The following is a 22,902-nucleotide window of genomic DNA, read 5'->3' on the forward strand; positions in this document are numbered from 1 at the left end:
AAGGAAGTAGGTATGTAGGTGAAAACCCTAGAGGCAGGGGCCTGGTCCTACCCTGCCGTGGGGTCCCCCTGCCCTGATCCCCCATGTCACCCACCCTGTGGTTGCGGATATCGACGAAGGCCATGCAGGCCTCCTGTGAGAGCTCCTCGCTACCCAGGATCTTCTTGAGCAGCGCCTGCTTGAGTGGCTCCCGCGTGTGGCTCCACAGCCGGTCCTTGCCGCGGGCCTTGGACACCATCACCCGGCTCAGCGTGTGCTTGGGTGGGGGCCTGACACAGCAGAGTCAGCACTGACCCCCAGGTTGTGAGACCCACCCCATCCTGCCGCAGGCCTGAAAGCTGAGGGTAGGGAACAGGCTCCGCACTGCCTGCTGCACCATGTGGCCTGGGACGAGTCACCAGCCCTCCCTGAGCCTTACTTTCTTGGCTGGAAATCAAAGATGCTGACATGGCTGGTGCGCCCCTGCCCACCTTGCCAGCCTCCCTGCTCTCTCCTTGCCTGCAGCACTCCGCCACCCAGGGCACCCCGCACAGCTCCAGGGAGCCTCTCCTCCATCTCCGCCCCACCCCTGAGCATCCCGAGAGCAGGGAACAGAATCACAGCTGCCTGGTTTTGCATCTGTCTCCCCAGCAGGACTGTGTGAGGTAGGCACAGGAGTGGGTTGTGAGTGCCCAGCACCCCACCTGGGTGGGCACAGCCACAATCTCATAAATGAAGGATAAGATGACCCCACATGAGAAGGGTCATTCCAAAGGCCAGAAACTACCCCCGGGCCCGGTCTGACCCAGGCCCTGCTCACAGACCCCAGCCACAGAGTAGCAGAAGCCTGTACTCGTGGTCTGGGGCCCTCTCTCTCCTTTCCCCATCACCTGAAGTAGTCGTAGGAAAACTCCTCCAGCGTGTAGGGCTTGGCGCGCACCTCGGGCTCCGCGGTTCGCAGCTGCAAGAGCCGGATGACGTCCTGCCTCTGGTCAGGGGTCATGGTGACCAGGGCCTAGAGAACACGTGACAGGAGGCTGAGGTCAGCTCTCCACCTGGGGCCCCTGAGGATCAACACGTGGGCCCCATGCCCCACCCTGACCCTGGGAGCCCCTTCCCTCCTTGGGATCTCTGAATTACTATCTGCCTCCACCATGCTGGGCTCTGGAAGCTTCCCTTGGTGCCCTGGGTCTGCAGCAGGTTAGGTCAGTCAGAAAGCCTGGACTGTGAGGTGGGAATGCCCAGTCAACAGAGTCTGGCTCAGGAGCTGCCTGCAAAGCTGGGCTCCAGGTCCTCAGTGCTGTGCTCAGGCACACCAGAAGAGCCAGGGCCACCCTTTCCAACTGCTGGGCAATGCCCTCCACCCACCTCCTCCCATGCCTTGCCCCTGGGTAGTTCCTCATCTGAGTCACTTGCTAGGCTCCCTTCCACGCAGCACAGGTTTGATAGCTGCCCCTACTTAAAGTCTGTGGTCCTGTAAGACCCCCAGATCTTCACAGAAGCTACAGACATGAATCTATTGGGATCCCCCATTCCATCTTACAGATATGGGAAGAAGACAAAGAGGGGCCCAGGGGAGCCTCCCACCCATCTGCCACCCCCAGGCCACATACCACAATCTCCTGCGGTGGCATGGTGACAGTGGGCATGACATACACACAGTCAGTGGGGAAGTCCCCGTGCTGCTTGGTCCTCTCATTAATGCCATTGGCCCAGCCTGAGTTCATGACCTGCTCGCCTGTGTCGTGGTCCAGGATGATGAGGTCTCCCTTGGCAAAGCTGAGGAAGCCTGACTCCTCACCCGCTGAGAGGCAGAGGTGAGCAGGGCCACATGGGAGAGAGAGGCTGGGTTGGAATGTCTTTATTTGGGTTGCTGAGCTATAAGCTGCTCCTCCCCCTGAAGAACTGAGGCCTCTGGGCTTCCCTGGTCACTGCAATGTCATGAGGACTGTCACTGTCTGTTTCCACTCTCCCCACTGAGCACAAGACCAGTGTCTGTTTCATCCCCGTCTTCCCCATGCTCTGCCCAGGGCCTGGGAGGCCCCGGGGGAAGCTCAGTCAGGGTAGCTGCTGTCACTGTCATTTGAAGATGGGTACGTGGAGAACAGTGTTGGGAGGAACCCTGATCTCACCTGGCAAAGGTGACAGGTGATAAGTACTGAAGAGGCAAGGGGAGGAAGGGAGGGAGAGGAAGACTCCCCACAGGGCACAGATGGGAGCACAGAGTTTAGCTTTTTGTCTCGCTGGAGCCGAGGGTGTCTGGGGAAGGATAGGTGATAGGCACTAGCTGTCTTGAATGCCAGGCCAAGTTGTATGATCTGCCTGATGCCCCTGACCTCCAGTGCCTGGCAGCCTATGCCAGGAGCCACTCACCAGGGTTGGGGTTGTCCTGCAGGGCTACCACATACTTAGATCTCTTCCGGAGCCCCTCCAGAAAGGTGACCACTAGGTCACGGATGTCCTCGGCGTTACTGGAGGTGAAGGTGTACTCATCCCCCTTGATGGTGGCCAGCGTGAAGCTGGGGGCTACCAGTTTCGCTCCCCTGCAGGACCAACACGGAGAACAGGGCCCAGCCGGGGTCAGTCCTGCCCAGCCCGAGTGAGGTGCAGCGCAGCCCAGGTCAGAGCAGCCCAGCGAGAGCAAGACACGGCACTCCCTGAAGGAGACCAAGGCCAGCCCAGTCAGATGCAGCCCAGCCAGAGAGAGGCTGGTCCAGCCAGGGTGAGGCATGACCCAGATCAGACACAGCTCAGCCTGAGGCAGACATGGCCTGGCCAAAGGCACACATGGTCCAGAGGGAGGCCTGCAGTGGCCCAGCCCACTTCCCCTTTGCTGTCTAACTCCTACTCACCCTTTAGGTCTCAGCCTAGATACCACTTCCTCTAGGAAGCCCACCTTCCCTCCCACAGCCCTCGTCACCCTGGTCCCTGCTTTAGAATGGCCTGGTCAATGTCCACCTCCCTCTTGACTGAAGCCACCATAGGGTGTTGCATTCCTATCTTGTCATTTCTTGTGCCTGGCATGTACCTGGGCAGAGCTGGACACGGCCCAACTTGGCCCAACACAGCCCCAAGACACTTCTAAGCCCCAGATGGGGGCAGGCACTGCTACGAATGCCAGTCTTTTCCAGGAACCCACACCCACCATTGCACCTGTGTGCACTGCACTTTCCATTTCACAACGAGCTCTCCCTTTGTTGCATTTATTCCTTACCACTGCTATTGACAAAAAGTATTAAGACCTCAGTTTCAGGAATGAGGACATGACGGTGAGTCCCACCCAGGCCCTGCATCCCAGGCCAGGCTACTTTTGTACACAGCTGCCCCGACTGTCCCCCTAACCACCCATACCCACCCAACTCAGAACCATTAATGCACTGTAAAGACCCCCTGCCCAAGTTAGGACGAAGATGCCCGAGGATGCTGAGGGGTCTGCACAGTGCAGCACAAACTGCTCAATCACATGTGACAAGGCCAGGCCACTGCATGTCCCTGCATCTTAGTGATGGCCTCTGTGAGGCAAAGACTACACCCTCAAAGGCTCCTGTGACTTGGAGGGAAGCTCAGGGAGCCCTCTCCTCCATTATCTGTACCCCACCCCACTTCAGTGTGCAGAGTCAGGCCACGGGCTAAGTCCTATCCCTGCCACTGGTCTTCGTGCAGCTTCCAACAGCTCCCTGCTCTGCACTAAAGCCAGAAATAGAGGGGTCAGACTAACCTGCTGCTGGACACAGCCATGATCTCGGGGAAGGACAGCTCCAGGAGCACCTGCTCCTGCTCGTCCACGAAATAGACGCCCGTCCAGTTGACGGCCACAATGACGTCATTCTTGGGGAGGCTGGGGCCTGGGGCAGAGACTGAGGCACTGAGGCAGAGGCCTCCCCTCTCCTGGGCTGCCCTTCCCCATCTTCACAACCACCAGGGAGGCAACCAGGGTGGGGCGTATACTGATTCCATTCTACAGATAGGGAGACTGAGCCTCACAGGGCACAGCCTCCCTACAAACCAAAACCAGACATGCAGAGGGAAGAGCTGAAATCAGGAACCCAGGTCTGGGCTCCATCCTGGCCACTGGACTGCATGTAGCCACTGGACTGTGTGCAGCTCTGCACAAGTCCCTGCCCTGCAGTGACGGGGGTGTGGAGAGGGGTTGGGCCAACTGAGCCCCGAGCTTCCCTCTAGCCTATCTGGTGACCCTGTGAAGCCCCTGCACCAGCACAGGGCCTGGCATGGAGTAGATGCCCAGTGGTGGTGGCCCAAGTGTGGCTGAGCTACCGGCCTGTAAAGGGTTGTTGGCCACCCCCATCTCTCAGCTTCATGGGCCCACCCTCTTCTGTACACAGTGGGTGCTTTATTGATCTCAGTAAATTGACTCAATTGTTAGAGTGTTGCTGAGCACCTACTGTGTGCCAGAGAGCCCCACAGGACTGGACCCACTCAGCACCGTGACTGGGAGACCAGGTAACCCTACAGGCAGGAGCCACAGTGAGGGGTGGGAGAAGGGCCTGGGGGAAGATGGGAGGCGGGGGGTGCTGAGGGCGTACCTGAGAATTTAAAGGCTTCATAAAACCTGGAGAAGAGCAATGGCCACTTGAAGCGGGCATAGTTGACCACATCCTCTTTGACCTTCTGGGCATCTGTTCTCCTCTGGGCATAAATTCCCTGGAGAGGGACAGGGGGCAAAAGACATTATACAAACTCTGTCAGGAAATCAAATGTCCCTGTCCCCCAGCCGGAAGAGACCCTGGGGCTATGGTGCTCTCCTGTGCATGTTGGCCATCCCATCATCCCAAAGCCACCTCCATCACTCTGTCCTCCTCTCATTCCATCCATATCAGCACTTCCTGGAGAAATGGGGGCGCCATCTGCAGGGAGCTGCCAACTCACAGAGTGACAGAAAAGCCCAAGTTCCAGCCAATGCTTGTACAAGGTGCAGAGGCATGGATCAGGGGAGGCGTTCAGGGAACAGGAACACGTGTGGCTAAGCAGGTGTGTGTGTGTGTGTGTGTGTGTGCACGTGCGCATGCACACGTGCCAGACCAGACTAGGAAGAACAACTGGGAAACAGGCATGTATGAGCCAGGGCACAAAAAACTGTGGGCAAGGCTGGGCTTTTAGTGGAAACTGACAGGTGAACCTGGGAGTTAGGAGCAGAGAGAAAGGCTGGGGATAATGCGATACTCCTGGCAAGAGCTAAAACACCATGATTTATTACCTAAAAATATCCCTCTGGGCTCTAATGAGAACTCGGTGGTGTTGGAGTAGAATTGGAGGGATCAGAATGAATTTGCGGTTTTTATCACCTATAGACATAAATGTGGGGAGAGGTGCCTGCGCGGGCCAACATGTTAAAAACATGTTATTTTGGAATAATTTCAAGCTTGTGTCCTTGGCACCCTGCCCAGAGCAGATGGCAGAAGACACAGTGAACTGTTGTCCACGGCAGAGAAAGGCTGCTGCAAAGTAGGAGGTCAAGGGTGCCATCCTGTCCCCAGCAGCCCCATGGGCACAGGTCAGGTGAGAGCTGTGACCGCTCTGACTGCCCCTGAGCCCAGGTCACAGCCAGCCCCTTTGCAGGCCCTGCCCAGGCCTCCCACCTTCTTGTGGGCAGCCACGGCCAGCTGGGCCCACTTCTCAAGCGTCTTCAGGGGTGTGATCTCACGGTCGGGAATGTAGGTGGGCACGAGGCTCAGGAGGCGCTCCAGGATCATCTCAGAACCATAGTCCACGAAGTACTGCTGGGAGGCCAGCTCGGCCAGGTCGTCCTCCTATGTGGGGGTGCGGAGATCTTGTTCAGCACCCTCTGGGAAGCCCCTGACCCCCTGCAGCTCCCCGGCCCTGCCCTCAGGGACCCTGCGCTCTCACTGACTCAGCAGGAGCTCCCTAAGGGCGAGGCCACACTTGCCTTCTGGTTCCCTCAGCCCGGAGCTGGACACTGCCCAGGGGTATGCGAGCTGACCCAGAGAGACCAGCCAGCCCACAGGGATGGCTCAGCCACTACATTCCTGGGGAGAGACAGCTGGGGCTGACACACGTCCTGGAGAACAGGGGACCTGGGCACAGCGGGAGACTGCCAGACTGAGGCGAGCATCACCGTGCCCTCTCTGTCACCACCGCTGCACCTCCCAGGGACAGTCAAAGTGTTGAATGACGGGTGGGCTACACTGCAGAGGCTCTGGGAAGCTAGACGGAACTGGGCATTTGCCCCTCTCTGCCTGGGGCTGCTGCACAGGCACCCATCATGTCAGCCTGGGGCTCTCCAGGGCCCTGGCAGCAGTGGCAATAGCAAAGGACTCTTGGGCACCTTGCAGACACTGTATATTTTCCAACTAGTTAGAAGTATTTCAGAATTTTAGCAACTGGTGTGGCTGTATCAATGCATCCTGCCTGAATGCCACCTGACCACCGCTACCACCACGGTCCCCTAAACAACGCCGCTGTCACCACCACTCCCATCACTGACACCATCATCTTCGTCGCTGCTCACTGCCACCTCCATGACCACCACCATCCCCACCACCACCACCGTCCCCTTCACGCCCATCATCTCCATCCTCATTCCTCCCTCGTGATCACCCACAGGATCATCAGTATCACGAGAACCATCATCAAAAACAAAACCACATTGGTCCTGCCCTCAGAAGGAGATAAAAGGATTTGCAAACTCTGGTCTGAATGAGTGGCTCTCTCATTCCTGAAGAGCAGGGTTTTCCAGACTAACTCAGAACAACACAGCAAGCCCTGAAGCACGTCGCCAGTACCACGCACAGTCACCACAGGGCTGCAGGAACACACTCCATGGGCAGAGTTTGAACAGTTCCTCAAAGCCCTTGCTCCCGTAGGCAGGGCTAAATCCAGGAGAAACCTGGATAGTGTCCAGCCTCGGTCAGGCTAATCTCTGGATTGGCTAATGGTGGGTCACAGACGATAACAGCCCCAGTTTGGAAAATGGGTGGGGCTGTGAGCCAAGCAGGCTCAGCCAGCAGATGTGCTGTCACTTACCTTTTCACATCTGTACTCCCCAAACTTGACCCCTCGCACCACCTGCTGGTAGATGAGGTTGGTGGCCACATTGTCTTCTGAGGGGTTGTGCCAGGGGGTAAAGACCTCTTTGCGGAAGAAGAGTCTCCATGGGGCATTGCGCTCCTGGGCACCCTGCTCCTTGGCATACTGCTCACATTGGGAGATGGCATCCATGACGTGGTCACTGCCACTGCCCAGGGAAGACACCTGTGGGCACAGAGCTGGTGGTGACCCAGCAGAAGGGTGAGTAGACAGGGAAGCACTGCAAAGAGCCACAACTGTGGCAAACAGAGTCCTTGTTCGGATAGAAAACAGGCAGGGACATGCCCAGGTCAGCCAGGGGACGACCAGATAGAGAGAGGCAGGGACATGCCCAGGTCAGCCAGGGGACGACCAGAATGGCACTCCTGGAACCCAACCATGGGCTCTGAGCCAGCACAAGGAGTTCCCAGTTCCTGGTGTGAGCCTTTTGTGAAATTCTGATGGACAGATGGTCACTGAGAGCACAGAAGGAGATATCCAGGCAAACTGGGTCAGACCACATGGTCATGTCCCTGGACTTGCTGGGGGCAAGAGGCCTTCTGCTGTGTATGGAGGCAAAATCATCCGCTCCCAGCTCAGCCCAGCAGAGAAGGCTCCAGCCACAATGTACCTGACACTCAGGTGGTCACTAGCAAGTGAGAAGAAAATGCCACAGCAACCTGGTAAAGAACTGGATTCCCATTTGCAAATGAGAAAATTGAATCACAGAGAGCCGAGTGTCTGTGTGCCCCTCCAGGCTGTCTCTGCCATGTTCTTCCCCTGGACCAGGGGAGGATGACTTGGCCTAGGCACATATGGCTGAAATAAGCTCTGGGTTTCAGATGTTTTTTCTTTAGGTGCTTAAGAGCTCTCCACAATCCTAACAAGCTGGGCAGAGCCAGGGTTACTACTGGCTACAGAGGCAACAGCTGCCCTGGAAGTAACTGCATGAGGTCACCTGAGCCAGGAGGTGGCAGCAGTGGATGGGAGCCATCCCTGCCCCGTGCTGCCAGGAGGTGGTGCTTTGGGGCCGCCATACCTTATCAAACAGGGCAATGTAGAGGGAAAACCCAAAGCGGTCCTTGAGCGAGATCTTGTCAGCCAGCGCATTGCAGAGCTCCTTAGCCGTGGTCGCCGAGTCTGTCAGCAGGGTTTTGGTGGTCCCGTCCATGAATGTCACGGGCAACATGATGGGCTTCTTGGACTTGGTGGCCTGAAAGTGGCAGAAGAGGGTTTGTGGGAATCCTTTCACTTCAGACCAGCTCACTCCCTCTGGGCTCCCAGCTCCTGCTCCCTACAGGCCTGACTTGTCCCAGAGCCCCTGGGCCTCAGCATTCCCCCAGGACATTGCCCATCACTGGTCACAGGTACCCAGACATGATGCTCCCCACCCTGATAGGGCCCATAGGGTCCCTGAGCTGGGGCTCCACGGCTGGGAGGTGGGCCATGGCCACAGGCCAGGGGCTCTGCCCTCACATCACACAGACATCACAGGGCCCCGTGAAATCAGAGTCACTGTGGCCATGGTGCAGATGAAGCCATTCAAACACAGGAACCCCCTGCTCAAGCCATCGGCCCAAGCAGATGGGAGTCAGTCAGCCACACCGGGGGCTCTCCTATTCCAGCAGGCCTGGATTCCAGAACTTGGGGGTAGGTGCTGGTGGAACCACAGGCTCCCAAAGCAGGGAATGTTTCCAGGTACCTGGAGTGCACTGGATACACCCCCCCACCCCCCACTGGGTGGGGCCGGGGCGCACCTGCAGTTCCAGCCAGCTGGGTGGCTGTGTGCGTGTCCCATTGACGAAGGTCCTCCTGAGCCGCTCCTCACAGTATGGAGCGTAGCCAGGCGGCCCCCCGTGGATGAAGTTCCGCAGGTACTGCAGACAGAGGACTGGCTGAGGGGCCCCGCTCCAGCCTCCCTGACCTGGACCAGCAGAAGAGCCTCCCCAAGTCTCCTGCCTCGGGTCCCTCTACCCACACTCAGGACCTGCTGCTCGAGGCATTCTGCCCACACCCCTCTGCTGTCCACGGCTTGCTGCCGCCCCCAGGACCACATCCACCTGCCTCAGGTGGGCAACATGGCCACCATAAGCTGGCCTCCTGCCTCACCCCACACAGACCCCCTGCACCTCCCTTAACTGCTCCTCTTCCTCCGAGGCCCGCCTCCCTGACTCCTGACTAGGCGAACTCCTCGCATCTGTGACCGAGGGGCTGGCCACCTGCTGTGCCGGTGTCCCAGCGCCTGGCACTGAGAAACAGTCAAGCAGGTGGCCTGAGATGAACTAAAGGGTCTGCTCCAAATCAGTATGTGGAGAGTCCCAGAGATGCTGCTGTCAAACTCAGTTTCCTTGTAAATAAAATGGGGCTGAGGGGGTCTACACTGAAAGCCTGGAGCCCAGGACGGGGGCCAAGAAAGATGGGCGGTGGGAGGCCATGGGGCCTGAGAGGAGGTGACCCTGGCAGGGCCTCATGACTAAACCCCTCTGAGCTTCCTCCCCTTGCTCTCTCCCCTCCAAGCCCGTCCCCCCTCAAGGCCAGGCACCTCCCCTACCTTAAGGAACTTCTCAGAGGGGGCGAAGCAGCCCACGCAGAGAGACACGAGGATCCAGCCCCGCGCGTAGCTGCTCTTGGAGGGATTGTGAGTGAGCTGCTTGCTGATCTGGCAGTAGATCTCATCCCTAGGCAGGCAGGGCAGCAGGGGAGGGGGCCTGCCTCAGAGGAATGGCCCTGGGCCTCCCAGTGGCGGGTGGAGCATAATATGCTGTCCTCCCCCATTTGCCTAAGGCCACTCAGGAGTGGGGCCAGGTGGGGAGCCCAGGGCTCCAGGGAGCCAGTGAAGAGGTCTCTCTTTGGAGGCAGGCTCATGAGGCACTGAGCACGTTCCTGACCCAAGCAGACCCGAGGCTGGGGGCACGTGACCCAGGAGGCGGTGAGCATCCCACCCCCCTCAGCCGCAGGTGACCACTGTGACAAGAAGCACAGGCTCCCCACTGCCTCATGCCTCACCAGCTGGGAGACCTGGGAGGTGGATTCACTTCCCTGAGCCACGCAGCAGGGGCAATTTCTACTAAAGGCAACTGGCAGAACAGAACAGCAGAAACACCTGGGGAGTTTGTCTGGGAGATGGAATGTATATGGACTTTGAGTTTCTCGTATTTCTGTAACGTTTGAATATTTAAATGGCCATGTAATAATTTTGTTATCAGATTAAAGCAATGAAATAGCTTTTTTTGTTTTCATTTTAAAGGCAAATGATAGCACCTTCCTTACAGGATTTCTGTAAAGAAAAATGAGCCAAGCTCATACAGCACCTACCATGGTAAACCCTCAATAAATGCTAGCCGCTGCTGTTCGGACCTGCTTGTCTGCCCGGGACCAAAGGCAGAACCCACGATGGGGGGATGGCCACCAGGGGGCACTCCCTGCTGCTCTACCAGCTCAGAAGGGCAGGCCTGAGCAGGAAGGAGGGATCCTCTAATTCAGGGCCTCTGTTTTGAGAATTCATGGACCAGGGCAACTTCAAAACAAATTCTGAGGTTGCTAACTTTTTGTTAGGACAAATAAGGACATTTAAAGCACACTACAGGTACAACCTATATCACAATCAGTTCATAAAACAAAGGTAATTTTAATATCCAAACGCAGGAAGGGTAAAATCTTAGAACAAAGGACAGTCCTTTAAATAAATCAAATTTAGTTTTAGGAACAGCCTTATTTTTCCCATTTTGTTACAGACCAGTGAAAACTTTATCCCCTGCAGCTGGGAGCCCCTGATCCCATTAGCTTTACTGATGGGGAGAGGGAGGCCTTTTTTAGAAAAGGGCGGGTCCCTGTGGTCCCTCAGGGAGTCAACACTCCAGCCTTCTGACTCTTGGTCCAGGGCTCCTGGCATTGTATTCTCCAGAAGTGACAATTTTAGGTCTGACTGGTGAGATAATTGGGAGGCAAACACTTGTTCCTTAAACACACTGGGTGGCTCCCTTGTCTTCCTGGCAGCGGGAGGCCCACAGGCTCTATGACCATCTCTGGTGAGGTGGTAACTGGCCTTGGGAAGCACTGAAAGGAGGCTTGGCTGGAGGGCAGGAGGTCTGGGCAGCTGGTGACTCCTGGGTAAGTCTCCTCCCCTCTCTGGACCTCAGTTTTCCCATTGGTAAAATGGGGCTCAACTCCCCTGCCCCCACTCCATCTGCTGTCCTCCCAACCAGGATACACAAGGTCACAGGGTCAGTTCAAACTGACCATCCTGTGCAGAACAGAGTTCTCAGAAAAGTCCTGTTTTCCCTCCACTGATCCAACTGAGTTGATTCCTTAGTGGTTCCTGGTGACTCATCCCATCTCCCCAGCACCCCAGGGACCTGAACAGAGGCCTCTCCTCGGGCACTGCAGGATTCCCAGGGCTCAGCACACTAACCCTGCCGATGGGCCTGAGCTGGGTACACTGAAGGTGAGCTGGCTGGGGTGCAGTTAAAGCAGAAAATGCATGTCAAATAATAATAATAGCTCCCATTTATGAGTGCCTACTGTGTAGGCCCTGTGTTACATACTTTCCAGTTTTATTGGCCCACAAACCTATGAGGTAGGTACTATTATTATTATTTTCCCTTTATAGATGAAGAAACTGAAGCTTACAGAGATGAAATAACTTTATCTGAGGTCACACAACTAGCTAGCTGCAGAGCTAAATCCAGGCCTGTTTGGCTTAATCTGTTGCTACGGTGACACAGCACAAAACCTTTCAGAGCCATGCTCCAACAGCTGTGGGGTGCCTCCCCACCAGCGGCCCTCCCTGCACCCCCGCCCCTCAGACACCGACCGGAGTGCTGGCCGGAGGATGCCATTGCCAATGATGAAGTGCAGCTTCTCCAGGTTCGAGGTGGGCCGGTCCTCCAGCATGCTGTTGCCCTGCACCATGGACTCCCCATCGTGTAGCCGCTTGGTCACCTGGGCCAGAGGGAGGAGACAAGGGCAGATGACGTGAGGGGTCCTGCCCCATGCCTCAGTGTGCCACCACCCCAGAGATAGAATCCTGAGGGCAGCCAGAAGACCTGGCTCCCACCATTGTCATACCCCCAGCCCTGTCAGAACCCCCACCCTGGGCAGAACAGATGTTGGACCAATGACTAGTGCACACAGCTGGAGGGCACTGGCCTGCTGCCACCCACTTCTGGGGATAAGGCTCCTGTGCAGCCTCCTGGGCATCAGCTCCCACCCCCTCCTCCAGGGAAGTCCTTTCAGCCAGGACAGGGGCCTGCTCCTCTGGCTCCTGGTGGGACCCCTGTCTCTCCCGGGTGGACCCCACACTCTGATGCCCAGAACACACCCCAGGATCCAGCCACCCAGTCACCATCCCCCATCTCCAGTGCCCAGACCCCTGTGTGAGCAGCCTTAGGCTGGGCTCTTACAGGTGCATTTCCCTCCTTGCCCCCAGAGAGCCCACGCCAGCCTGGCGCTCAGCCCAGAGACGCAGAGTGAGTGAGAGGCAGGAGCGTGCCCCTGCAGATGCCTCACATTTCCCATAGCCATTGCCTTGCACCATCCTCCCAGGAATCCACTAGTGGGTATTTTCTCCCCCAGATCCCTCGGATACTTAACGACAGGGCCAGGATTCAAATCTGGGGCTACGTGGCTGCCAGACTGGATTTGAGCCTCAGATGGAGAACAGGACAGGGCAGAGACAAAGCAACCTGTGGGAGCCCCAAGGAGGAGCCTGACTTGGCTATAGAGGGGTCTGGGTAGGCTTCCTGGAGGAGGTGACTCCCAGGCAGAGAAGAGGAAGGAGGAATTTTAAGCAGAGGGACTGGTGTATACAAATTAGAGGTATGGGGAGCCAGTCCCCTGCACTATAAATGCCCTGGTTTGAGTCTGTCTGCTCACCCAGTCTGAAAAATCCTGGAGCAGAGGGCCAGGGCGGTACTCAGAAAAGGCAAGGTGACTGAATGAATGAGTTAGAAAAGTTCATAGTGTTAATGCCCTTTGGGCACTCTTAGCCCACAGAAGTTCTCGGTGCCTGAAAGGTCCTTGGATCCAGTGCAGTGGGCCCATGCCCTGGCAGGCATGTCCTCCCCCTCACCGTCTGCCACTCCAACCCTCCCCAGCTCTCGGGTCCCCTCCCATGGGAAGCCTCCTCCCTGCCACCGGCCCTAGTGTGAGCTCACCACCCTCTTGCTCGCACCCGTTGCCCCTCACTGTCCATGCTGTCCAGCTGGGGACCCTCCGCATAGGCAGTGTCCACTCCCGTTCCGCTCCCCATGGGTCCCGAGCTCAGCCCTGCTCCTGCTGGGCCTCCTGAGGCAGCCTCTCTCTCTCTCCTGAGGGGTCTGCTCTCACCTCCTCTGTCAGCTTGGACTTCTTCTTCAGCGTCAAGTGCACCAGCTTGTGCCTCACGCTACTCTTCTTCTGCCCTTCGGGGAGCTGGGCCTGCGGGACAAAAGGGGCTCAGCAGCAAGTGACGGGGCCCCATGTAATGCCAAGAGCACTGAAAATGGGGCTATGGCTGGAGGACTGCCTCATCTCCACATAACGTTTATGACCTGTACCCCAAGTTGCCACCTCCTCTTCCCCCACGCCGGCTCCGCTCCTGCCCCCACCAGCCAAGTGACTGATGGGAAAGCAGAGACTCAGAAAAGTGCAGTAACTGCCCAGCACCTCCCAGCGAGCTGACAGGGGTGCTGGCTCTGACTGCAAGTCCATCCGCACTGCTGTGTGGCCTCATCAGTCACCTTAGCACTCCCAGTTCGTGAAGTGTGCACACATTTGTTCCACCGATCAGCACACAGAGGAGAGCAGGGGCCCAGGAGGCCGGGGAGGCCAGGCGGCCTGCTGCACCAGCTGGGGAGGGACCTGGGCCTCACCTCCCCTTCGCCCTGCAGGGCCTGCAGCTCCCTCTTGTACGTCTTCTTGCCCAGGGTCTCATAAATCTTGGTCATCACAGGGATCTTCTCACTGCCATCACTCATGGCCGTGTGGTACTTGGGCTCAGGGAGGTCGCCCATGAACCGGAGGATAGTGATCCAGACGGCCAGGGCTGCCTGGGGGCAGAGCCGCACCTGTCAGGCAGCCCAGACGCAGGCACTGCTGAAGCCCGCAAAGTAACCTGGGGCCTTGAGAGAGGGATGGAGAGTCCCAGAGGGCCGCAGAGCTGAGCACGGTACTGCTGTGCCTCAGGATCTTGCCTGTGCGGCCTGGCCCCGGACTGGGTGCCAGGATGAAGTCCCGGCCTGGTCCCTGCCCACCAGCACCCACCACCTCAGCACCCACACTGCTGGCACAGCCCTGGCCCTCACCAACTGGTTGCCCTCATCGTCATGGTACAGCAGCGGCTGCTTGAGTGGCCGCCGCGTGTATGTGTGTGTGGTCGTGCCCTGGAAGTAGGTGGCAGCGAACTTGGCGAATTTATACTCTGAGAGATCCTCCTCGTCCTCATCGGGCAGGGGCAGGGCTGCATCCAAGTCCTCCTCCACCATCTCCCTCCGCCCGCGCTCCAGGTCCTGAGGACGCAAGAAGGGTTCCTGGCCATGGGGGCTGACCTGGGGCTGGGCTGCAGCCACCAACCTGTCCCCAGGGGGCCACCTCTTCCTCCATGAGGGTAGGTCTGTGTCATCTTGTTGCTACCCAAATAGAGCCTGGCGCATGGTAGTTTCTCAATAAATGAATGCATAAAACTTTGTGAATAATCCTGGAGAGGAACAGTACTAGTCCAAGGTCACACAGTAAGCTGGTGGCTGCACAGGGCCTGGGACTGCCCTCTGCTCAGAGGGGACCAGGTGGATGTCTTTAAATCTAGGTATACTTTAATGCAAAGTGCAAGAAAATAGAGGGCCACGACACTAAGGCCTGTCCCCAGCCCCTGGCTCCAAGCTGGTACCTCAAAGCCACTAGGTGCTTGGCCCTCCTGGCCTGGCAGGCCACCTGAAGTCCCCAGGAAGCCAAACATCTTGTCCACCATGTCTGAGTGATTGATGGGCTCATGGCGGGCCCTCTCCATCTGCTCTAGGAGCTCCTTCTTCCGCCGAGCCTCCTCCTTCTCCTTCAGCTCCCGCTCCGCATCCTCACGGGCCAATTGGGCCAGGCGCTCCTGGGAGGTTGGGTTGGTTCAGAGGAGACAGTCTCAGGGGCCAAGCCCTGCTTGAGGAGCCCAAGAGAGTGCCTGTAGCCCCTGGGACTCAGTCCCAACTCCATCTGGACCCTCCTGACACTGGGAAGGGCCGAGCCTTGGGCTTCTCCATCCTGGGCGGTGCCCCTCACAGATGCCTACTGTTGGGCCACAGAGAAGCTTCTTGACAATCCCAGACAGTAACTCCACCCGCCCCTCAGGTCCCAGTTGGAAGCGACCTCCTCCCGGAAGTCGGCTCATGCCTTCCAGCTGGGCCAACCCAGAATCCCAGAGCTGCTGGGTTGAGGCTCTAGAGTAGCCCCATCCAGTAGAAATATAACCCAAGCCATGTATGTAGTGGCTACATTTAAAACAGTGAAAAGAAATGGGTGTGATTTTACTAATGTACTTTATTTAACCCAGTATTTCCAAAATATTATCTTAACATGTAATTAATATTTTAAAAATTGTACTGAGATATTTTATATGCCTTTTTTTCCTTCCTGTCTTCAAAACCTAGTGTGCATTTTACACTTGCCATTCCAAGTGCTCAGTAGCCACACCTGGCTGGGGCTCCCATATTGGGTGCTCCGCCCTGGCTCAGCCTTTTCACCTGGGTGTTAACCTGCAGCTAGAAAAGGCGCTGCTCAGGGGATGGCTCCTTTTACTTTGGAGCCGCAGCCCTCTGTCCTTTGGCCTGGCACAGACCAGGCACCCCATGCACGAAGGAAGGAAGGTTGTGTGCAAGGATGATGAACAGTCAGAGGTGGGTGAAGCTGTTGAACCAGTGAACGGATATCTGAGGTGCTGGGCTGGTTTCAGCTCACCTGATGCTTGCGTTCGGCCTCCTCCTTGGCTTTCTTAGCGCTCATCTCCTTCCGGAGCTTCTCCTCCTCCGCTAGCCGCATTTTCTCGGCCTCCAGGCGCCGCAAGTACTAAGGGAAGGGGCAGTGGGTGAGCACAGAACCGTGTGTAGCTGTCACAGTACTTCCCACCAGCTCTACCCCACTTGACCCTAACTGCCAAATCATTTGGCAGATAGAGAAACTAAGGCACTTGAGAAATGCTCCAGGTCACACAGCAGATTGGAGACATCGCTGATCCGCAAACCAGGGTTTGCCTAGGCTTCCAAAGATTCACAAGAGTGCCCTGGGGCCCCAGCCCTGCCCTTGGCTGGGAGGATGGAAATGACCCTGGACTTCCTCAGAGGAGGCATAACCCTAGGTCTCTTCCCAAAGCCTCAGCAAACAGGGGGATCTGTCTGCCTGAGGTGAAGCAGCACTTCAGTGGATGCATCCCCCGTGGGGCTCGGAGCTATGGGTGCTGTGGACTCAGGAGCCCTCACCTCAGCCCTGAGGCGCCGGTGCAGCCTGCGGGCGATCATGCCCCGGGCGTAGGCCTGCACGGTGAGCACGGCCCACAGGCGGTGGCGGAAGGCCTTACGCACCAGGTAGGCACGGCAGTGGGCCTGGAACTGTATGATGCACCGGCGGGCCAGGCGATACTGGCGGTGCAGCTTCTGGGAGCGGTGCAGGGCCTGCAGCCGCAGGAAGCCCAGCCGCATCTGCAATGAGAGCACCCGCTCAGCTGGCCACCCCCACGCGAACCCTGCGCATGGTGCGCCATGACCACGGGCTCCCCTCTCTGACCAGCATGCCCCGGAGGCACAGCTCTGTCTTCTTTGTCTAGGACTTCCAGTATTAAGCTCTGTCTCCTCTCAGACGAAAGTTTCCTAAGGAGTGGCCTGGGCTTCCCCCGGGATGAGTATCCCATCCTTAGATCAGAAGCTAGTCTCCTTCCTGTCTCCCTGGCTCCAAGTCCATCCCAGTAAGTTGCAGAGGTCCATGTAGCACACCTGTTCCCAGCCTCCCCCAAGGTCTCTTATGACGCAGGTGCTCATGACCAAAACCTTTCAGAACAAAAGCAACAGACTTTGCTGACGGGATGGGGAAAGCCGTAGAGCCAGGCTTGGACTTTGGGCTGGATGGGGCAGTGGCAGGAGGCCCTGGGCACAGGTACATCCTGCTGCTATGGCAATGGGGCTGGGTCCAAAGGCCTCATGGGGCAAGGAGCAGCCCCCTTGGGAGGCTCACCAGCCCGTAGTTCCTCCTGCACTTGTGGCCCCGCCAATGCCTCTGGATCAGCGTGGCAGCATTCTTCAGCTTTAGGAAGTTGGACCTGGAACAGCAGCATGAAACAGGAGGGTCTTAGAGCACAGAAATGAACCAGAGGCAGCCGGGTACTGTGGGGTTTGAAATCAGAGAGCAAGGCTGAGTCCCAGGTGTGCACCTGCAGCCATATAACCTTGGGCAAAGGGATATAACCTCCTTACTCCCCAGTGCCCTTTTCTATCAAATGGATAGAATAATACCTGCCCTTCCTGCCTCACAGCCTTGTCACACAAGCCCACTAAGATAGGTATTCAGAAGGTGTTTACTGAATGAATATATAAGTAAATTAAATAATATAAAAGATTAAAAATAAAAGCTTTGAACACTGTGAACATCATTTATTACTTTCTAAGGCCCCACTTTTGGGATGAGGAAACTGAGACTCCAGGTTGGGACTAGAGCCTACATCTTCCGACTGTGAGTGCAATGCTGTCCCCTGCATATGCCTGGCAGCTTCTGTAGGATGACAGTCACCTTTGACCTGACAGAGGACAGAGACCACACGAACAGCAGGTGCCTGATGGGAGAAGGATGGGTATGTCAGTGTGTGAGCGAGCCAGTGGGACAGTGCCGGATGCACACATGAGCAAGTGAGCCACTGTGGAGGGATGGGAAGGTGGATGGACATACGAACAGAAAGCTGGCTGGCTGGCTGGCTGAACAGACAGAAGAACTGATGGAAGGATGGATGGAGAGATGGATAGATGGAGAGAGGGAGGGCATGGCCACATAAACTGTAAAAGGGGCAGGTTTCTGTTCAGGATTATGTGGAGACTGAATTACACCCCAGAGTCAGCCCTGTCCATTTGTGAATTGTCACAGCTGTACACATGTCCCTTATGTGGTATATGGGACATACTCTGTAATTTATAAAATCTCAAATTTCCACTTTGGGAAACTTCATCAGGCATCTGAGACACCCGAGTGTCCACGGGTGTGTGCCTCATGTATCTGTGCATATGCTTGTATGTAGCTGAGTGTGCTATGTTATTGGCTGTGCAGGGCATGGATAGGTTTGTGTAAATTATATCTGTGTTCATCAGTGTCTGAATGAGCATGTGTGCATTCTGTGCATGGGTGTGCTTGTTTCTCTGTGTGTACCCGTGGGTGGGCATGTACACTCCTCGTGTTCATGGGCGGAACAGGGATGAGCCAAGCACACACACACGCATCCATGTGTGGAAGGAGGAGGGGAGAAACCGGTCCCACACATACCTGTCTTTGAAGCCCCGGATGACCTTCTGGAGGAGGATGACTCTGTCGGTGATGGCCTTGTCCCGCTCTACCTCTAACAGCATGTCATGGTGGTCCTGGAGGGTAGAGCCCCTGACTAGTGTCCCCACCAGGGTCTCCACAGGGCCACCAGCTCAGTCCCGGGCTGGGCTGCTCTACGTAGGCCCTCTCTTCCTTCACTTGACGCCCGGGCCTAGGGCTCAGCTGGGCCCCACAGACCTCCCACAGCCACAAGTCCAGACGAGGGTTGTGGCTGTTTCTCAGAGGCCCGGGTGGGACAAATGGGAGGAGGAGCCTAACTGGACTGGACAGGTCAGCGGGCCCTACATGCACACATACTGGCCCCATCCCTACGGCCGCCTCTGCCCAAGCCCCCAGGCCCCTGCTCTTCTAGGTCTCTGTTACTTCAGCCCCTGCCTGGACCAGACCCCTGTCATTTCTCTCCAAGATCTTGGCAGCCTCTTAACCAGTCTCCTGGCCTCTGATGCTTCCCTTCTGGCCTCGTCCTGAGGAAAGACCCTCCTGAAGCACAGATCTGATGGTGACCTTATAGTCACACCTGGGGCCCCCAGGGGCAAGCCTGGTCCTCTACCCTGGCACTCAGGCCCTCCCTGATCCATGCCCTACTGACTTCTTCAGGCCTCTCCTCCTCACCCGAGCTCCCAACCTTCACTGCAGTTAAGACAAAACTTCATCATTAGTTCAGTGAATATGAACGGACTGTCTTCATGAACAAGCACTATGCCAGGTGCTGAGGTGGGCCACAGTGAGCCGGGCAGGCAGGAGCCCTGCCCTGGGGAGGCTGAGTCTCCTGGGGAAGCCACATCCATCAGGTAATTACAGACCACATCACTTGTGGACAGGGCCAGGCACAGAGGGGCTGCTTAGCCAAGGCTCTCTGAATGAATGAGGAGTGGACATTTGGGCTCTCAACACCGTGACCCATTTCTTTAGAGCCATGGAGGTAGGGATGGGGACAGTGATGTTCCCTGGAGCTCTTGTGCTGCATGCCTGTCCTCCCTTACCCACGTGGGCTAAGGGCCAGACCAGTCCAGGCTAGAAGCCCCACTCCCCTCTCTAGGTCAGCACCTGACCTTGGGCCACTCACTTCTGAGCTGATGAAATGGACATAGTAATCCTACCTCACAGGGCTGCTGTGAGGACTAAAGGAGATCATGGGCAAAAGTGGCCCACTCAGGACCTAGCACATAGATGGCAGTTGTAAGATGCACAGGCAGGGGAACGTTCGACACAGTTTTTCCAAAGAGGACAGGAAGGCTCAGAGAGATGAAGGGACTGGCCCGTGGCACCTCCGCCAGGGAAGAATTAGACTAGACACCAGCACTGCCTCCAGCTCAGGGCTGACTCCTTCCTTCCTTCCTTCCTTCCCCCCAGCTGTCCTGGACTGGCCAGGCCCCACACCCATACAGAGAAAGAGCCCCACCACGCCTCTCACCCAGGACAGCCAGAAATCTTGTACAGCAGAAATGGAAATGGGGAAGCCGGACGCCGGGAGCTCACGCTGTCCCTGCTGCAGCTGCTCCACCACCGCCAACTTCTAACAACCTTCCCTTCGAGGCCAGGACTCCCCGGGCCCAGCTTCCTGCTCCGGGCCCTACTCACTCTTCAGATTCCTGCCCAGGCTGCAGTGAGCCAGAGAGCTCCAGAGGCCTGCTCAGGGAGGGTGTGGGAACAGGCCTCACAGGGCAAGGGGCACACACAGCGACCACAGCCTGGGACGAACTCTGCCTGGCAGGAAGCCACAGGAAGAGACCTAGATATACTCAAGAACTACCCCCATCTCATTATACAGATGGGAAAATAGGGCTCAGAAAGGGCTGGTGACCTGCCCAAAGTCCCAGGGCGGACAACCAAGGAGTCAGAATTGAATCCAGGCCTTCCTGGGGGGCTGCCTGTGGCCTTCGGCTTTCCTCTCCTACCCCAGTCTCACTCCAGCTCACAGACGGTCTCAATGCCAATTTCCACGCCAACTGAGGAAGCCTTATCCTGCAGCCCATCCTCCTATCACAGCAGGGCAGGATGATCACACTGCCCCCACCCTAATGCTGCATCTCCTCTGTGGAGGCCCCCTGGGGCCCCATCCCCACCATAACAGGGACTTCACAGGGCCCCAGAGACAGAGGCTTTGCTCACCTTCAGGAAGATCTTGGTCTTGCCAATCTGCCAGTCATCGTGGGTTCCCAGCACAGCTTCAGCCATGCGCTGGCAAGTCCCCCGAAGGTCACCCTGGAGGGTGCACAAGGGAATGGGCAGCCCTACCTGTGAGGCCGCCTGAGTGCCCCTCCCAAGGCTGCGAGGCAGGACTCTTGCTCCAGCTCTGTCCCTGACTCACTGTGTGACCCTGGCCAGGTCCTGCCTTCTCTGACCCTCAATTTTCTCCTTTGCTTAGCCAGTTGCTTGCAAAACCCTCTCCCACATCTAACATCCAGGGCCCACATGGCAGCCCTGGTCTCACCCATTTTACCACACGTGTGAAGTCCATGCCAGCTGAGAGTGGCGATCAAAGCCCTCTGACGCACCTCACTGCTTGACCCCAGTTTTCCTAGCTTACCTGAGGTGGCTGAGTTGCTGTCATACCCAGCACACCGTCCCAATGAGAAAACTGGGGTCCTTGCCCAGTCCAGAGCTGGGACCCTCCCACTGTGTCCCCAGCCCTATACCTGCTTGTAGGCTGGCTTCACGCCAGGCAGCAGCACACGGTACCGCTCCACAAACTCTACAAAGCTGTAGCGGATGGGGTAGCCGGCTCTGCGGATTCGGATGGTCTCCATCATCCCCGAGTACCGCAGCTGGCGCACACACAGGTGCCGGTCGAACAGCTGCCGGGCACAGAGCCGAGGGTGTCAGCATTGGAGGCTTCTGCTGGGAACACAGCCCTGCTATGCATTTTTCCACCCCAACAAAGGCCCAGAGAGGCCAGGGCCACACAGATGGGTGGCGAAGGCAGGACTGAACTCAGATCTGTAGTTTAAACCCACACAGCAGCATGAAATGAGACCCTCACATGGAGTGAGCCATACGCTTTGGAAGTACAGAGGAAAAACAGCTCAATTCCCCTTGAGACATCTCAAGGGGGCTTCATGGAGGAAGCGGTCTTTGCCCTCACCCTGGCAGAGCAGGGTGAGCATGTGCAAAGGTGTAGAAGCCTGAAAGCACAGGACATGTGGGACACTTTACATGAATTGAGGAGGTAATTCATACCAAGACTACAGGTGTGCAGGGGGTGGGTGCCTTTCACAACCCCAGGGGGCACCCTTCATGTTAGTCGTGGTAGATTGGTAGTTACTCTGACAACTTTCTGGCTGCTGACAGTAGAGTGACTTAAGGAAGAGACACATTTTTCTAATTGGCACAAAGTCATTTCTGTGATGGCAGCAAGGCAAGGCTGACCCCAGAGGGCCTCAGAAGGGCTAGCAGAGAGTGACCATCTGGGAGCCCCTCACAGCAGAGGAAAGGGGTGCTGAAGAAGTGAGACAGGAGGTGGGTGGGGAGGCAGACCAGTGAGGAGTTCCTGCTGCTAAGGTCCAGGCCACAGATGCTCAGGTCTGGGCCCAGAGAAGGTTCTGGAGGCATCTGAGAGCAGAAGAGACCGTACCCAACTGTCCTGGCAGGGCCTTGACCGCGTTCCCCACGGACCTCCTGCCTCAGAGGGGGCCTGTGCAGGAGCCCTGCAGACCCATCCTGAGCCCCAGGGGGACTGGCCCGCCCACTCCAGGGACTGTTTCCAGGCAGGGGGCAGGGGCAGGGCCAGCACACAGGCAGGCTGGCTTCCGCCACCTGTTTCCTCTCCCTCCAGGCACTTTCCCTGGCCTGCTGCTGCCTTCCATCCCTCCCCAGGCCCCTTGGCCCCAGCTTCCCCCTGGGCCTCTGGGAAAGGCCTGTGGTAAACAACATCCCCCAGAGCCCTGCAAGACGATGGCCCCCTCCGAGTGAGGGGCCCCCCAGGCTCCTGGGTCTGCAGCCTCAGGTCCTTGAACGTCTCTGAGCCTCCAATCCTCACCTCACATGCGGGGCCCTAATGGTCCCTCCCTCACGGACTGCTGGGAAGATTGAATGGAGCTGTGAAGAAAATCTGGCCTATGCTGGGCACACAGAAAGAGCCCAATAAATGTTATTCAGCAGAGTCAAAAGTGCTAACATTCCCAACTAGTCAGAGGAATCCGGGAAGGCTTCAAGAAGGAGTTGCCTGACTAAAAGTGAAAGGCTTTCAAAGTCGAAGCCAGGGCAAACCAAGGCTGCCGTTTACTCAGCGGCTTCTGGGCACCAGGCAGTCAGCATGCATTATGTGTGGAATACGCCCACGGGGTAGGTATGATCAGTCTCCTTTCGATCAGTGAGTAGCCTGAGGCATGAGAGGATCAA

The 22,902-nt window shown here is 57.1% G+C and overlaps 1 protein-coding gene across 1 annotated transcript in view; it reads right to left on the reverse strand.

The window, feature by feature from the left end:
- MYO7A (myosin VIIA) overlaps positions 1-22,902 on the reverse strand; it is a 78,150-nt gene that overhangs the window by 11,432 nt on the left and 43,816 nt on the right. Inside the window, exons 18-40 of the mRNA XM_036895464.2 lie at positions 21,201-21,359; positions 20,674-20,766; positions 18,502-18,596; positions 17,693-17,803; positions 17,209-17,293; positions 16,461-16,679; positions 15,943-16,050; positions 14,888-15,097; positions 14,307-14,510; positions 13,875-14,051; positions 13,351-13,440; positions 11,837-11,964; positions 9,575-9,701; positions 8,781-8,900; positions 8,063-8,236; positions 6,982-7,209; positions 5,577-5,747; positions 4,524-4,641; positions 3,698-3,824; positions 2,353-2,522; positions 1,593-1,783; positions 870-994; positions 112-269 (exon numbers count right to left, since the gene is read on the reverse strand). Coding sequence (XP_036751359.2) covers positions 112-269; positions 870-994; positions 1,593-1,783; positions 2,353-2,522; positions 3,698-3,824; positions 4,524-4,641; positions 5,577-5,747; positions 6,982-7,209; positions 8,063-8,236; positions 8,781-8,900; positions 9,575-9,701; positions 11,837-11,964; positions 13,351-13,440; positions 13,875-14,051; positions 14,307-14,510; positions 14,888-15,097; positions 15,943-16,050; positions 16,461-16,679; positions 17,209-17,293; positions 17,693-17,803; positions 18,502-18,596; positions 20,674-20,766; positions 21,201-21,359 — 3,388 coding nt within the window. The remainder of the gene's footprint in view (positions 1-111; positions 270-869; positions 995-1,592; positions 1,784-2,352; positions 2,523-3,697; positions 3,825-4,523; positions 4,642-5,576; positions 5,748-6,981; positions 7,210-8,062; positions 8,237-8,780; positions 8,901-9,574; positions 9,702-11,836; positions 11,965-13,350; positions 13,441-13,874; positions 14,052-14,306; positions 14,511-14,887; positions 15,098-15,942; positions 16,051-16,460; positions 16,680-17,208; positions 17,294-17,692; positions 17,804-18,501; positions 18,597-20,673; positions 20,767-21,200; positions 21,360-22,902) is intronic.

This window comes from Manis pentadactyla, chromosome 9, assembly GCF_030020395.1.
Source record: "Manis pentadactyla isolate mManPen7 chromosome 9, mManPen7.hap1, whole genome shotgun sequence".
Lineage (NCBI taxonomy): Eukaryota > Metazoa > Chordata > Mammalia > Pholidota > Manidae > Manis > Manis pentadactyla.